Consider the following 16,148-nt stretch of genomic DNA (forward strand, 5'->3'; position numbering starts at 1 on the left):
GTGCGTGTGCGTATGTATTGGGGGGGGGGGGTGAGGGCGTCACGGAGAAATACAGGAGGATGAGAGTGAACAGGGTATTTGAAAAAGAGGCAAGGGCTGCCAGAGGCACGGCAGCCAACCTAAGGGGTGTGGTGTGGCAGTCGCTTTTCAAGGGGCGCCGTCGCTGGCGGCCCCGAGCGCACCCCCCTCGTATGCACAGTGCCCTGGCACCACCCTACTTATGAATGCTCCGGCCGGCCACGCAACCCGCAGGTGCGCTGCGCCCGACTTCTCCCAAGCCCACATTGTACACGCGGGCCCTTTCGCCAACGGCTCTGTGACCTCGGGCCGCCTGGCGTACGCCGGCGTTGATTACATCGTCCCACTCTCCGAGGAGCAAGACATGTGCAGCGGCCGGATGACATCATCACTCTCCTGGGCGCCGTCTGGCCCTGTGTTGGCCCCTGGTGCCCCGACGTGGTCTGGCGGCTCTGGAGGCGGCGGCCGCGCCTGCGATGCGTCAAGCACGGATGACAACCGGCTGGGGCTGTTCTGCGCCCCATTCAGAAACCCAAACCAGGGGATGACGAGCTTTGACAATATCCTGTGGGCGTGGATCGCGATCTTCCAGATCATCACCCAGGTCGGCAGGGGGTGCTGACCTGGAATTGGCCGTGGGTTCGAGGCGCTGTGCTGACAGGAATTGCCAGTCCACCTGTTTACATGCGCCTGCGATAAACCAGGCCGGGCAGGCTGCCTTTTACAACTCGAGTGATTGCGGCTGACGTGGCGGCAGCCGCCCATGGTTTCTTCTGGCAACCTCCAGGCAGCTGCCCGTCATGCTGTGTGGCAACCTCTGTTGAGGCTCTCGACCCGCCCCACCCGCAGGAGGGCTGGAGCGACATCCTGTACGCCACCCAGCAGGCCGTCTCCCCCTGGACCTGGGTTTACTTTGTTCTGCTGGTGATATTCGGGTCCTTCTTCGTCATCAACCTCGCCCTGGCCGTCCTGTACCTCCAATTCACGAAGGACGCGCCGCCCCCGGCCCCGCCTGCCACGGACCCCGCGCCGGCCGAGGGCGTGGCGGCGGGGGGCACGAGCGGCGCAGGAGGCCCCGGGGCGCAGAGCATGGGGCGCGTGGCGTGGGAGATGGATCGCGCGGGCAGCTGCGGCTCCGACGGCAGCAGCGATCACGAGGGTGGAGTTGACGCAAGCTGCAATGCCAATGGACAAAGCGTCGCCCTTGCAGCCGCCTGGGATCCGGGGGAGCCTGCGCCTCCACCGGGCCTGGGTTCAGCCCAGGATCCTGCCGCTGCGCACGAGGTCCCAGGCAGGGTTGGGGAGAGCACTGGGGATGGCGGGGCAGGCGCGGCTGGACGCGGTAGCGACGGCCGTCGTGGCGGGCAGCTGCTGACAGCAGGAGACGCAAAGGTGGTTGTGCGGCGTTCGGTGATGGGTGCCGGCAAGCCTAGGGCGTCAGGTGGGTTTTTTCCGCGCGCGGCTTGCCGCAATTGTCACGCTGCAAATGGACCAGGGGCGCCCTGATCACAGCGTCGCTTGCTGCTGAGCACACCAGGGACTTGCGCTGCGCCTCCAGACACAACAGCTGCATGATCTGAAAGTTGTAGAGGTTGCGACCTTGCTCTTGCAATCGTTCAATGTGCGTGCTCCCAAATCCCTTGCATCCTCAGCCTTGAGGAAGAAGCCTCTGGTGGCAGTCGATCCAGAGGAGGACGCCATGTTCGCCCCCACCTGGGTCGGAGGCACAACCGCAGCAGACCGCGGCCCCCGGCGCACCAGCCGAGGGTTTGGGTGCCTGGCGGCTGTTGCTGGCGCCTGGCGGCAGCTGCAGGGCTCATGCAGGGCACTGCAAGCGGTGTGTGTGTGCCTCCACATTATTTTGCTCCAGCTGCATGCCGCATGCGCACGGGATACCTGGCAACGAAGCATGCAGCAGCAGGCGCTTGTGCTGCCACAAACGACGGCGGCTTGTGCGCCGCCCGCGCTCGCAATGGTAGCCCCACTCACTCTCGGGTCTCATGTCGAACCTCGGACGCCCCGCCCGACCCCGCCCCCCAGTCGTTTGCGTTCCAGGCGGCCAACCTCGTCATCATCCTCGCCAACACCGCCGTCATGGCCTCTGTGGCCTACCCCGCCCTCAGCCCCGCCTGGGACCATGCTGACGACAGCCTTAACCTGGCGTTCACGGCGTGGTTCGCGGCCGAGATGATCGTGAAGGTGGTGGGGCTGGGGGTCCGGGGCTACCTGGCGGGCGGCATGAACAGGTGGGGCTAGCTTCTGACGCAATCAGCACTGCGCAGGGGAAAGCAAGGTGTTGAGGCGGGGCAGGGAATTGCCTTGTGTGCCTGCATCCCTCCCATTGATGGAAGGGAGGGATGCGCATGCGTTCTTGGCTATCCAAGGCTGGGCTGTTTCGACGCTGCCAGCCCCGCACGCCCAACCATAAATTGGTATCAGGTTTGACGCCGTGGTGGTAGCGGCGTCGCTGGTGGAGGTGGTAATCGGCCTCATCCCATGCGTCAGCTCCAGTGAGCGACCAGGCGGCAGCCTGTGCACATGCAAAGCCAACGGTGTGACACATCCCTGAGCTGCAATTCTTGACATGCGCAATGCCTGCCTCAGCCCGCCCCGGCCAGCACGATTAACTCTCTTTCCCAAAAGCTGTTCTGGTTGCGGATCTCACGCCCACCTTACACACCCGCCGCTTGCCCGCAGCTCTGGGCGGCTCGCTGTCAGTGCTGCGCACCTTCCGCCTGCTGCGCGTCTTCAAGCTGGCGCGCAGCTGGAAGGAGCTGAATCGCATCATCAACACCATCGGCCGCTCCATAGTGTCGGTCGGGTACCTCTCCCTGCTGCTCCTGCTGCTCGTGTTCGTCTTTGCGCTGATGGGAATGCAGATCTTTGGCTACCGCCTGCGCTGGTGTGCCGTGGACGGCGCCGCGCCGCTGTGCCCGCCTGGGCTCGACCCCGCGGCGGACTGCCCGGCGCACCCGGACTGCTTCGTCCCGTGCGACGCAGCGCGTGCCGGCAGCTGGCTGCCTGTGCCCGGTGAGCCGGGACAGCGAGCAGCTTGGCCCGCGTGGGGCTGCTTGAGCTGTCTGTCATTATTCTGCGGCAGGCCAGCAAATGCCTCAGCCCAAACAGTGCTACAATAAACGTTATTCGATCCGACGTGATGCTGCAGGGCTGCGGGCTGGATCCGCCCACACCCTGCCCAGCCCCCAGTCACCACTGTGAAAGAATCACAACGCTCCAAACGCCGTTGCGCAGGGTCGCCCTACAACGGGCTCGCGTACTGTGAGCGGTTCCCACGCGAGCCCACAGGCGCCAGCGGCGCCGACAACTTGTCCAGCGTGGGCGCCAGCACCCCCATCGTCAACGCCAGCGATTACCAGTACTGGGCCCAGGTGGGGGCCGCGTCCGTGTCGCGGACGAGGTTCGATAACATCGGCTGGAGCCTGCTGGCGGTGTTCCAGATCCTGACGCTCGAGAATTGGAACGATCTCATGGTGGGTGTAGGCCTCTGGGGTCCACTGGGGCTGCTGCGTCTGGCCTGTCCTGGTTGATGAATAAGTCGAGAGATGTTGCTTGCATTGTCGACGAACGTCGATGAGCAGGACGGCGTCTGGTCGGGGGAGGCAGCTTGGGGGGCAGGGATGCTGCTCGGCAGGGTGGCAGCTGTGGAGCCTGGTTTTACTTCCGTCTGTCCAGGGCTCGATGAGGCTTGGGCAGCCAAATTGTTTGGGGGGGGTGGCAGGAGTGGCTTGATAGCGATCCTTCACACACGATCGTCACTTGCAACAGGGATACACACATACTGTAAACCCACCCTGCGGGGCAGAGTCCGGCTGAGCCATGCCCCCCATCTTTCTGCCCCACACCCCGCCCCGCTGCTCAGTACATCTCCATGGAGGCCGTGTCGCCAGCCACCTGCCTCTTCTTCGTCGGCGTCATCGCCTTTGGCACTTACGTCATGCTCAACCTCTTTCTGGCCATCCTGCTCGACAATTTCTCGGCCGGCGACGACGGCAGCGCCAGCGGCGGCACCGGCTCCGACACGATGCGCGAGGCCGCCGCTGCGGCCGCCGCGGGCGCGGCAGTCCTGGATTGGATGCGCGGGCTGATGGGCTGCTCCTGGCTTGCGGCGCGGAGGAGGAGGCAGAGGGTCGCACCGCTGCCGTCCCCACCACCTCTGCCCCAGCCACAGCCCCAGGCACAGGCGCAGCTGCAATCGCATCCCGAGACGCAGCCTGAGCGGCAGCCGCAGCTGCAGTCTCAGCAGCAACGCCAGCTGCCGGAGCAGCCGCAGCCGCAGCCGCAGCTGCTGCCGCAGCCGCAGCTGGCAGTCAGGCGCGGAGCCTGCGCTCAGGTACTCTTGACTGGGTCGCCTCAGGTGGCGACAGAGACCCCCATCAGCCGGGCTTCTGTCCGCTTGGCCCCGCTTGCGCTGCCGGCAGCCAGTCGCACCGTGGCTGGGTCACCCCAGCCAGCTGAGGCTGTCGCGCACAGCGACGGGTCCTTTGCGTCCCTGTCGCGGCAGCGCCTGACTACAGGGCCGGCCGTGCTGATGCGAGGCGCCGGTGCGAGCGGCCGCTCGTCGCCGGTTGGCGGGGCGCTTGGCGGCAGCCCCAGGGCTCCCAGCTCCCTGGCAGGCGCGGGGCTGTCACCAGCGGACGGCGGCTTTGGCAGGTGGGCATTGAGCTGCGCTACGGGTCTGCTGGGCTGCTGCGGCGCAGCGCTGCTGCTGAACCCCACTGCCTAGGTTTTGCACATGGTCGATCACGTGAAAATTCACATGTCTGAAGCCTCTCAGCACTGCTCCAGACCATCGCATCCCAGCAACATTTTAGAATTACATATACGTTCAACTCCAACTCCAACCCGCAAATTCACCCTCAGGTCATTCACTTCTGGACATCATCAGCGCCTCACCCCACCTCTGGGCCACGCTTCGCTCTTGTCGCACTCTGGCGTGGCCCACGCGGGCGACGCCAGCAACAGCGGCCACACCGGCGTCTTCGAACGTTTTGGGGAAATGATGGGGCCGGCTATGGGCGGGGGCAGCTTCTCGGCAGGTTCAGCCGGCGGGCTAGACCTGTTTCTGGCCCCAAAGCGGGAGCGCAGCTTTGTACCGCTCGGCGCCTCAAGATCAGGGGGCGTGCGCGGCATCACAAATGGCTTCGACAGCGGGGCCGCAGCCGGGGGTCTGGCAGGATCCCTGCCGCCGCATGTGGGAGGCAGCCGGCTGGCTCTGCCGGAGCTCGAGGCGCGGCTGGCGACGGCTCCGTCTGACGCGTCGGCCGCGCTTGATGGCAGGGTGCGCAGGACCTTGGCAAATGCACAAAATTGGGTGATGGCTATGGCATGAGTTGTGTGTGTGCAGAGCCAATAATGCATGCAAGTACTGCGACCTCGGCAACTCTTGTCCCGCCAGCTCATCCATTCAATGGCAGTGATGCTATGGCATGAGTAACTTATCTATCTATCTATCTATCTATCTATCTATCTATCTATCTATCTATCTATCTATCTATCTATCTATCTATCTATCTATCACTCGATACTCTCCACCTGCACCTCACCTCCAACGTCCACCTTTCCGCTCGCTGCCGTACATCCACACGGCAGGCCTCCGAGAGCGCCACCCCCCGGGTGCTCCGCGGCAACGCCCTCTGGCTCCTGCCCCCAGGCAGCCGCCTCCGCACCCTCCTGGCGCGCGTGATCTCTCACCGCCACTTCGACAACACGATTCTCCTGCTCATCCTCTTCAGCTCCCTGACGCTGGCTGTAGACACCCCTGGCCTCGACCCCAACAGCTCGCTGAAGGCGGCGCTACGCGTGCTGGACATCGTCTTCACCGCGCTGTTCGCGGCCGAGGCGCTGCTGAAGATCACAGTCCAAGGCTTCGCGCTCAACGGCCCAACCTCGTACATACGGAACCCGTGGAACGCTCTGGACTTTGTTATCGTCGTCGTCGGTGCGTCGGCAGCGAGCATGAGGAATGCAACTGCTGACATCAGGGATCGTCTGGCCGCTCTTCTGTAGTGTTGCAGAGCAGTCACAAAGAAAGCAAACACCACGGTGCCACACGACGTAGCAAGTAGCAAATCACAGCGTCACCCTCTCCAAGGCGTGTGCGCATGGTTGGACGCTCCCCCCCCACCCGCTTTCCCCCCCTTCCCCACCTCTGCTCCCTGCAGGTTTCGTGACCCTGGGGTTCTCGGCCAGCGGGCGCCAGTCCCACCAGCTGGCCGGGCTGCGCGCGCTGCGCACGCTGAGGGCCCTGAGGCCCCTGAGGGCCGCGAGCCGACTGGAGGGCATGAAGGTTTGCGCGGCGCCCTGCATCGCACGAGCGTGCCGCGACCCCAAAATCAGCCTGGTTTCGGGGAGCAGCAGCACCCATGAAGGCTGCTGCTGCCGCGACTGGTAACCCAACGCACCATACACCTGCTTCAAGCACAACCATGGCGTTCCGTGCCCACAAATCCACCAACCCCCCCGCTGCAGGTCGTGGTCAACGCGCTGTTTGCCAGCATCCCCGCCCTGGGCAACGTGCTGCTGGTGTGCTTGCTGTTCTACCTGATATTTGGCATCATGGCAGTCAACCTCTTTGCGGTGAGGCTGGCGCTATGGGGTGGCTGACATCATCTTTGCTCTGGTCAAAGGCACTGTGCGCTTGCCCAGTCACAGCCCTGTGCAATTGCAGTTGCTGGCAACCCACTTGCTGGCAGCGCAGCAGGTCAGTAGGACCCCAGAATTCCATCGCGCTCAGCCGCTCACCAGTGCTGCCACCGCGGCGTTGACCGGCAACCGGCAGGGGAAGCTTCACTTCTGCAGGGATGACACCACGGGAACCGCCATCAACCCGTCCTACGTGCTGCCACCGGGCGCCACCCTCACCAAAGACTGGTGCCTCGCCTCCGCCGAGCAAGTCAATGCGAGCGTCTACCACGCCGCCATCGGCGTGGCGCCGCCGCCCTACCAGCTGCCGCGCTCCTGGGTCAACCGCGGTCAGAACTTTGACAACATAGTCAGTGCCGTCGTGACGCTCTTCAGCATCTCCACCACAGAGCTCTGGGTGGACACGATGGGCGCCGGCATCGACGCCGTCGGCATTGACCTGCAGCCGCTCAGGGACGCCCAGCCGGCGGTGGCGGCGTTTTTCGTGGTGTTCATGATATTCGGGGCTTTCTTTGTGCTGCAGCTCTTCGTGTCCGTCACGATTGAAAAGGTGAAAGGGAGGAGCTGGGAGCAGCTGGGGCAGACGTTAACAGTTTGGAGCGGGGCGGCTGTGATTGCCCATGTGCATGGACCGTCTGGTCCCCGGCAAGGCTCCTTATTCGAAGGTCCACCGCTGGCATAGCTAGGGGCTCCGTGGCTTGGGCCTCCAGCTGGGACTCCTCTGGCGCGGTCCCCACGCAGTACCGCGCTTGCTGCTAGCTTGGGACGAGCTGGTGTGCTCTTGCTGGGTGTTGGACTGAGCTCCTCTGCCTCAACCCGCTCCACCGCCGCAGTTCTCCCAGATGCACGAGCAGCAGGGCAGCAGTGTGCTGCTCACGCCGGCGCAGGAGGCGTGGCTGTCGATCCAGCGCGTCCTCGCCAACGCCGCTCTTGACCCGCGGTACCCCCCGCCGCCCGGGAAGCTGCGGGCCGCGGTGTTTGCGGTCGTCACCGACGATGTTTTTGAGGCGGCCGTCATGGGCCTCATCATCCTCAATGTGCTGATGCTGGCGATGGTGCATTACGGCATGGCGAGCGGATGGCAGGTGAGATTTTCAGCGTTTGGGCAGGGAAACACAAGAATGCCTTAGCGCCAAACAGCCTGCCCAGTCAACGAGATCGGGCTCTCGTGGCACAATGTATGCTGCCTCATGGACTGCAATCTTGGCCCGCATCCCGCAACCACAGGAGGCAATGAGCGTTGGAAACGTCGTGTTTACAGCCCTTTTCCTGTTGGAGGGCGTCCTCAAATGTACTGCACTGGGTCCCAAGACATACTTCACGGTGGGTGTGTACATGTGGCATTTGCGTTGGGAGTTGGCCTGGGTTGACCCTCTGAGGCGCACAACATGGGGCCTGCCGACCTTGGCATATGAGCTGATTGCTGTTGCAGCTGCAGGACTTGGATTCCAACCACCTGCTCACCTGCCTGAACGCAGGAATTGTCCCGCGGAATTGCGTCACAGCAGGCCTATCACGCAGACCCTATCCAGCCTCACAAATAACTTCCTCAACACACTATCGGTGCAGGACACGTGGTGCGTCTTTGACGCCTTTGTCGTCGCCGTCTCGATAGTCGGCGTCGTCATCGACTTCGCCACCACCAGCAACCTGCCCTTCCTGCCCCTGCTGCGCATGCTGCGCGTCGCACGCATGTTCCGCCTCATCCCGCGGGCCAGGGGCCTCAACGTCCTGATGAAGACCCTCGTATTCTCAATCCCCGCGCTGGCCAACGTCGGCAGCGTGCTGTTCCTGTTCCTGTTTGTGTTTGCCGTGGTGGGCATGAACCTGTTTGGGTCCGTGAAGCCGGGGGTCTACCTGGGAGACAACGCCAACTTCCACAATGTGGGGAGGGCGCTGCTGACACTGTTCAGGATGATGACCGGGGAGTCCTGGAATGGTGGGCGTGGCCTGGTGGTGGGGGCGGGCGGGGAACCCCACGCCCTGGCGGGGGCGGCTTGGCTGTTGGCAAGGCAGGCGGCTCGGTTTCGCCTGCGTTTGTTAAAGAGAGCGGGCTCAGCTCTGGGCCGGTTGTGGCTCGCCCAGGTTTGCCTGACTAGCAGTCACCCCTGGCCTGTTCCTGCGCTTTTCTCACCCCTGCCCCAGGCCTCATGGTGGACTGCATGGTGCGCCAGCAATGCGTCCTCATCACCCGTGACGTCCCCAGCAGCCCCGTCAACGCGTCGGCCGGAGCCTCGTCACCATCTGCGGCCCTGCTAGTGGCGGCAGGCACGTGGCTGGACGCGGGGGACCCCTTGCTGGCGTCAGTGCCAAGGGACGCCCAGGAGGACGGCTGCAGCCCCAGCCCAGTGGCTGCGGTGGTCTACTTCTGCGTGTTTGTGGTGCTGTGCTCCCTGATCCTTGTCAACTTTGTGATTGGAGGTGCGGTGCCCGCCGTTTGCTGTCACGTGTACAGGTTCCCCCTGTCTGACCAGCTTGCCATAGTTTTTGGCAAAGCAAATGCACAGTCTGCCTTGGGCGTGCTGTGCATGCTATGTATGCAAAGCATGCGCTCGTCGACTTGCAGCTCTCCTGGATGCTCAACCTGCCTTGCCGCATTCTCACAAACCTGATTGCCACCCACCCTCCTCGCGCTGAACACCCTGGGATCCACCCTGCAATCACCGCACCCAGTCATCATTGACAATTTCTCCCAGCAGACCAGCACAGAGGAGCTGCCAGTCAGCGGCCGCCACATACGCCAGTTTGTAGAGGTGGGCGGCATTGCTGGCTTCGGCTGTGATCGGCAGCCCTGCACCCTGCCATCGACTTCCAAGTGGCTTGCTCGCTCGGCAGCCTCGCTTGACTGGCTGTGATATTGAGCAGCCGTGAAAGCCAGCAAACCTTCATGTTGCCGTCTTTATGCACTGGACCTTGGTACAGCAAACACGACGACCCACAACCGCCACGCCGTCCACCGCAGATATGGGCAGAGCTGGACCCACGCGCCACCAACTTTACCCCCGCGGCACAGCTCGGCTGCCTGATCAGCGAGCTGGACCCACCCCTGGGGGTCAAGGGGGAGGAGGCGGCGCGTGCCAAGCTGCAGAGCATTGTGATGAGCGTCGACATCCCAGTGCATGGGGGCAAGGTGGGCGGGCGCGCGAAGCAGCGCGTGCATCCTGTGGCTGCCTGGCAGCAAAGTTGACCAGCTTGTAAATGAGGGATGGAGGACGGGGATGCTGACTCGGTGCCTGGCTACCCAGTTGTGCGAGCTTCCCGCCCTCATGATCATATTCCACACGTGCTGGCACAAGTCTCACATTCGAGCCCAACCACGCCACATCTAAATGCCGCAGCCCCGGGCGAACTCCCCCTTGCCCGCTCTGCAGGTGCACTACATTGAGACGCTGCACGCCCTTGCCGGCCGCGTGGCGGGGACCGAGGTGCCGGCGGAGGAGGAGGCCCGGGTCCACCGCCGCCTGCAGGCGCACTTGCCGCCGCCGGAGGACCCGCCACCGGCCTCGCGGTCAAGCTTCGGTGGCGGCGCTCGCGGGCGCCAGCACGGGGGAGGGTACACCGTGGCGCACTATTTTGCAGCCATGTATGTTCAGGCGGCGATCAAGGGGTTTCTGCAGCGGCATCAGATACAGCGTCAGGCCAGGACGAGCGTGATCGATGGCGGCAACGGGGAACCAGAGTTGGAGCGGTCCCATGCGCAGTGATCGGCGCCGCTTCATTACAAAAGCCCATGGTGCTTGGGGTTTGGGTTTCAAAGTGCCAGGTAGGAACTCGCCTAATTACAGTGTCGGGGCGATGGCTGTCACCGTCACACTGATCACCTCGATGAGGGGACTGTGAGTGTCACAGCCATCGTCTCTGGATGGCAGGGATGATCATCGCAGCCCACATGAACACAACGGCGATGAGGACGTGGGCTAGTGCATGTGCAGCTGTCATTTTATCTCGTCCGTTTTGTTTCACGCTAGCATGTTGCTTATGACTGCAGGGTGGCGCCGCTGTGTACCTGGTGCTTTGCTAATTCGCGGACGGTTTGTGCTGTAAACTGCTGTTGCATACTTGTCGGGAGATTTTTGGGGCGTGTTTGAGCAGAAACAGCGAGGTTCTAGGAAAGCGGCGTTCATGACATCTTACGCGTTGGCCTGTGCATTGTGCCAGGCACACCTGCATTCACGCCCCCGCTTCCTGTGAGCTTTGCACAGGCTGAGTCCTGGTGACCTGTGCGTGACAACAAGTGACCACGGTGCTCATGTGCATCAGTGTCCTTGCCTGCCTCCAGATAATTGGCCTTACTCACCAGAAAAATTAGGCGCGTGGAGTGCCACGTGACTGCTAGCATCTCACGTCTCAAGAACACTGCAGTGCACTACTGTAGTGCATGAGCACGTGCGGCATGAGCAGGCCGGCGGACAGCTACATGGTGCGGCAGCATTTGTGAGCCCAATCAGGCGGTGTGAGGTTGTTATATTATCTGGATGTTCATTACGCACTCTCCTTGGCTGCGTTGTTGCCTGGAACGCATTTTCTCATAAATCCACTCCTGCAACTCTCGTCTGCAGCTAGCACTGTCCGTGACAGCAGACAAAGCATGAGAGCCCTTGCACACCGTAACACCTTGTGTCGGCCGCCACCTCGAGGCGCGGTCTCCTGCAGAGCAGCACCAGCAACGACCGTCGCTACGCGGCCTGTGCAGCTGCAAAACGACACGCGTGCGCTTCTTAAGGCGGTATGTGATGCTCAGCAGCAGCAGCAGCAGGAGCGACAGCAGCAGGAACAGCCCAGCACCACTGCCGCTGCCGCCGCCGAGCAGCAGGACCTGCTCACGCAAGTGTACGAGCAACTGGATGAGGTGAGAGCATGGGTGTGACTTACGTGCAGGAAGGGGCTCTCTCTCTCACCTCCATGCAGGTTCAGGCAGCCCCCTCTCACTTGTGGCGGTGCTCTTGGTGCAGTACATGCTCGTGCACCGCACCCATGAATTCATCCTCCCCCGTTGCGGCCTTCGGCTCGACCACGCAACATGCACACCTAAAAAAGGAGGTGTTCTTCAGCAAGGGCGGCTGGCTGATCCCGGCGCGGGAGCGCGCGCTCATCGATTCAATCAGCTCAGGGGCGGCAACTTATGGTGAGGGGCGCGCAGCTGGCACCATGCGGCTCCCGAGCACCCAAGCTTGCGGGGCCCTCCAGGGGCTTTGCCGCTCAATTTTACAAACAATGCACAGCTGTGGAGCAGCTTGCCACTGTACCGTGCCTGCATGTCTTGCGTCTGCCACCGCTGAAACGAATGCAGCTGCGACCCCCTGCTGCTCTGTCTGCAAATCCAATGCTAACGCCCACACCACCCACTAAACGCTGCCAGGGGAGGTCATGCCGGCCGGCATACTGCGGCTGCTGGAGATGCTGTCCCTCGACGGCTCGAGCACATTTTGCGACCTCGGGAGCGGCATCGGGCGCGTGGCGCTGTCGGCGGCGATGCACTCGCGGGCCGCAGGGGTGGTGGGGCTGGAGCTGTCGGACAGCCGGCTGGAGCAGGTGGGGGGCCTTTGATACCTGCGACAGCGCGCCCCAAGCACCTGTCATGCCTCCCGGGTGCAGATGCGAGATGCAGGGTGTGTAGTGCTGCAGGGTGTGTAGTGCTCTCAGCCAGCAGCCAAGCCGCCAGGCCGCGCAAAGCGTCGTGCTGCTTGGTGACCGCCTTGCTGCGGCTGCCGTCGTCCCTCCTTGAATCTCACACTGTCCACGCCCACACGCGCAGGCCGAGGCCGCGGCAGAGGTGCTGTCCGGCCTTGGCGTCCCGCTGCGGCCCACGCGCTTTGTCAGCGCCAACCTCGCCACCTGCGACCTGGAGGCCGTCGCGGGCGCCACCCACTACTTCATGTGCAGCACGGCCTTTGGCGCGGCGCTCTGCCGGTCCCTGGCGGAGCGCCTGTCGCGCTGCCCCAGCTTGCAGGTGCTGGTCACGTCGCGGCCCCTGCCGCCGCAGCCGTACCTGCTGAAAGTGGGCCAGATCGACGGCGTCGAGTACTCCTGGATAGCCAACGGGCTGGCGCACGTCTACGTGAAGAGCTGGGCATCCGCGCCGCCCGCGGTGCTCGCGCGCTTCCTCTGCCGGGACGGCGTCTGCTGGGCGCCGCCGGCGGGGCCTGCGGAGGGGGCGTGGCGCCGGGGCTTTGTGTTTGGGGACGACCTGCTCGCCGTCGCGCCCGCGGCCGGGCAGTAAAGCGGCGGGCGCGGCGCCTGAGCGCCGCGAGGGTGGCTGGCGTGGCTCCATCCTGCTGATGTGGCGTCGGGACTCGTGTCCTGGCCGGTGTATTCTTTCGTGACAACCTCCCCCCTTCTTTGTGGCGGCAGCGCTGCGCCTTGTCGAGGTTGCGTACTCGGCGCGCTGCATCCAAACGGGCCGCTCACCACTTGGATGGGCCGTGCACATTATCAAGCTGTCTTCTTTCTGCCAACTGTTCTATTTGGCATTCACGATGTCCGCTCAATCAATCAACGCTTGCCTATTGTGGCTTTGCCGTGCCCACTTAATTTCATCACACCCTGCTTTTGCATGCACTGCATTCTCCCAAAACAACTGCGGCACAAGGTCTGCGGCACTGCTCTCCCTTCATTATGTTGGCATGCCTGGGCTGTAAGCCGGCCTTCACAGTTGAGGAGGTGCTGGGCCAGGCACACAAGGCCGCGTGAATGAAATGGACAGCATTTGGTGTGGTAGAGATGTTGACAGAACAAAGCCCAGCACTCCAAGGTGTTGCAAAGGCAAGTGCTTAGACACCAGCATATGTATGCACCAGGACATTTGAGCGCGATGGTGTTGTCCACTGCTGCTGCCGCTATCCAGATGACTGACAGCGGCAGCTGTGGCCGACTAGTGAGCAGGCACCGCTGTCAACAATAGGCCCTCTTCCTTCCATAGCAGCCGTGGCTGCAGTGGGATAGTGTGCGGCTTCTGCTATGCAACAGGCCCAGGAAAGCACCGCTTTCAGAACAAGCAGATGCGTGGAGGACAATGGGGTGGCATTGGCAGGCTCATGACGCGTGCGGGGTGCAGCGTCCGTGCGTTGTCTTGCTCCGCGGAGCACCTGCGGATTGCCTGTGGGCGTGGCTGGCAGGCTGCCAGGGGGCTCGCACACCTGCCGTGCGTGCCGCCCTCATCAGAAAGCTTGGGAAGCGCCCGCAGCTCGTACTTGTTTGCACGTATGGGTCAGGCGTTCTTTATGCAGGTGAGCAAGGCGTGGTGGGCCTGGCGGGAAGCCGTGTTCATCACCCTCAGGAGGATCCTGGCTGGATGACGCTTGCTGGCAGCCTGGTGGACTACACCTTTGCCAAGGATCACCCTGGCAAACACCACGCAAACTCATGGTCCGGTTCTACATGTCAGCTCTTAGCTCATTACAACTATGTCAACAGTTCCAGCGTCGCTGCCGGAACAACCATCAAGGGGCCGTGTGGGAAACACTGGTCACTCGCTTGGCCGAACCGCCGAGCCGCGCTCGAGCGCCTCACGCAGGCCCTGCACCCGTTGAATGAGCGCGTCGATGCCGTCCAATGCACTGCCGCCCTCTTCAGGCCCCAAACTGGAGCCCTCTGACAGTGCTGGTGCACCCCCCCGTCGCCTTGCAGGCTGGTTGCTGCGCTGCCCACCAACACCGCTGCTGCTACCGCCGTTGCCGCCGCCGCTGCCGCTGCCGCTGCCTGCGACTGGACTACCCCAGTTGCCTCGAACGTCGCCCGGCGGCTCGCGGTCGCCCTCACTGCCGCCACTGCCCCCCGTGGCTCCGCCGAGCAGGCACTCCAGTTCTGCCCGCACCCCCGCCGCCGCCTGCAGGCAGCTGGTCACAGCATCCTCTTCCTCCCCCTCCTCCCCATCGGCGCCGCAGCTGCCGCCCTCCCACCACGCTGCGCCAGGCCCTGAGCTGTCAGCCACGGCTGCGGTGGCCGTCTTCGCCGCCCCCGCGCCGCCTCTGCCGCCACCGCTCCCGCTACCACGGTCTGCTGTGGCGCCGCCGTTGCTGGTGCCGCAGGCAGCATCAACTTCGAGCAGCCAGCCTTCCAAAACGGGATAGCGCACCAACAAGCCGTCCACAGCAAACAGCGCGCCCTCCAGCCGCTCCTGCAGGCGCCCCGCGCTGCCAATCGCGCCAGAAAGCGCATCTGCAATGTCCCCGCCGCATCCGGCCCCGCTGCCGCGCGCATGCGCCGCGGCCACGGGCGTGGATTCGAGTGGCGAGGCGCGCTGGCGGCGCGCTGTGCGTGCGGGTGAGCCGCCGCTTGCGCGCTCGGCTAGCAGCTCGCGGCGCCGCTTGCCAGAGCGCGGGGAAGTAGGCGCAGAAGCGGCCCCACTGGGCCCCAGCTGCTCAAACGCACAGTTGCTGCGCCACCCTGCCTCATGAGCTGCAGCTGCTCTGTTGCTGCGGCCGGGGTCGCGCGCCTCCTCACCCCGCCACGCCGAGTGGCCGCAGCCCCAGTCGCCGCCAGGGGAGCCCGGCTGCGTTTCGCTGCCGACGCTGGCCCCGCTGCCGAGGCTCTGCGTTGAGGGCAGTTCGTCAAACATGCCTGGTGGGCTGGCCGCACCGCGGAGAGGTGCTGCTGCCGCCGCGAACGCGCTACCGACCGGGTCGGGACTGCATAGTGAGCTGTAAGACAGCGGGCTGCCCCCTGCAGAGGGCTCCGCCGCCAGCTGCTGGTACTGCGCCTCCCAATCCTGTACGCCTTCTGAGGCGAGTGCTGCCGCTGCGCGCCGCCTGCGCGCCGGGCTGGAGCTCGCACTCCGGGTCGGCGCGTTGCGGCTGTGGCTGCGCCTGCGCCTGCGGCGGTCTGGACTGCTGCTGTCGTGGCGACGCCCATCGCGGCGGCGGGCAGCGCTGAGCCGCCGCGCGCGGCGCGCCCCCGCGCGGAGATCGCTCGCCAATTGCCGGATGTGCTGCTGTTGGACGGACGCGCGGCCATCGCTGCTGCTGTCGCCGCCTTCAGGCTGCTCCGCTGCCTCAGTCAACGATGCCGGGGATGGGGACCTGTGGCTGTGCAACCTAGGTGATGGCATGATAGGGGGTACAGAGCAGGTGGTGTGTGTGTGTGTGTGTGTGTGTGTGTGTGTGTGCGCGCGCGCGCGCAGGGTGCTCGTGCAAACTGGGCGTGTTGATTGCGCCGTGCATGATCAGAATACACGCAAGCAGCGATGCCACACCAGTGCCCAGAAAGGCCGCAGGATTGGCGCCTCCTCGACCCAGGTGATGCTGTCGCATCCCCCATCTTCCGCTCACCTAAGCGTTGAGGCTGGTGACGCGTCCGCAACCACCGATTGCTGCTGCAGCTGCTTTTGGGGTGGCCTCGCCTCCGTGCTTGCGCTGGTCTCCCCCTCCTCCCATGTATGCTGCCGGCCGCTGTAGGTGGAGGGCTCAGGGGATTGATGCAGCTGGGAATCCGCCTGCAGCGGCTGCGGCTGGGTTTGCCATTGCTGCTCC

At 64.0% G+C, this 16,148-nt stretch overlaps 2 protein-coding genes across 2 annotated transcripts in view; both read left to right on the forward strand.

Annotated features, from left to right (window-relative positions):
- MNEG_1223 (Sodium channel protein type 1 subunit alpha) overlaps positions 1-10,385 on the forward strand; it is a gene marked incomplete at both ends in the record, with an annotated part of 12,162 nt that extends 1,777 nt beyond the window's left edge. Inside the window, 20 exons of the mRNA XM_014050292.1 lie at positions 547-622; positions 868-1,459; positions 1,671-1,855; positions 2,059-2,264; positions 2,458-2,528; positions 2,716-3,048; positions 3,271-3,509; positions 3,899-4,689; positions 4,900-5,317; positions 5,629-5,977; positions 6,201-6,325; positions 6,508-6,615; positions 6,818-7,231; positions 7,515-7,766; positions 7,909-8,004; positions 8,251-8,620; positions 8,827-9,102; positions 9,355-9,434; positions 9,644-9,811; positions 10,053-10,385. Coding sequence (XP_013905746.1) covers positions 547-622; positions 868-1,459; positions 1,671-1,855; positions 2,059-2,264; positions 2,458-2,528; positions 2,716-3,048; positions 3,271-3,509; positions 3,899-4,689; positions 4,900-5,317; positions 5,629-5,977; positions 6,201-6,325; positions 6,508-6,615; positions 6,818-7,231; positions 7,515-7,766; positions 7,909-8,004; positions 8,251-8,620; positions 8,827-9,102; positions 9,355-9,434; positions 9,644-9,811; positions 10,053-10,385 — 5,482 coding nt within the window. The remainder of the gene's footprint in view (positions 1-546; positions 623-867; positions 1,460-1,670; positions 1,856-2,058; positions 2,265-2,457; positions 2,529-2,715; positions 3,049-3,270; positions 3,510-3,898; positions 4,690-4,899; positions 5,318-5,628; positions 5,978-6,200; positions 6,326-6,507; positions 6,616-6,817; positions 7,232-7,514; positions 7,767-7,908; positions 8,005-8,250; positions 8,621-8,826; positions 9,103-9,354; positions 9,435-9,643; positions 9,812-10,052) is intronic.
- A 1,270-nt stretch (positions 10,386-11,655) lies between these two features.
- MNEG_1224 (hypothetical protein) lies at positions 11,656-12,901 on the forward strand (the record flags this gene model as incomplete). Its single annotated transcript, XM_014050293.1, has 3 exons — positions 11,656-11,806; positions 12,041-12,213; positions 12,437-12,901. 3 exons carry the CDS (start codon positions 11,656-11,658, stop codon positions 12,899-12,901), a joined length of 789 nt encoding a protein of 262 aa, XP_013905747.1.
- Positions 12,902-16,148: the final 3,247 nt, after the last annotated feature.

Source organism: Monoraphidium neglectum (assembly GCF_000611645.1).
Source record: "Monoraphidium neglectum strain SAG 48.87 unplaced genomic scaffold scaffold00118, whole genome shotgun sequence".
Lineage (NCBI taxonomy): Eukaryota > Viridiplantae > Chlorophyta > Chlorophyceae > Sphaeropleales > Selenastraceae > Monoraphidium > Monoraphidium neglectum.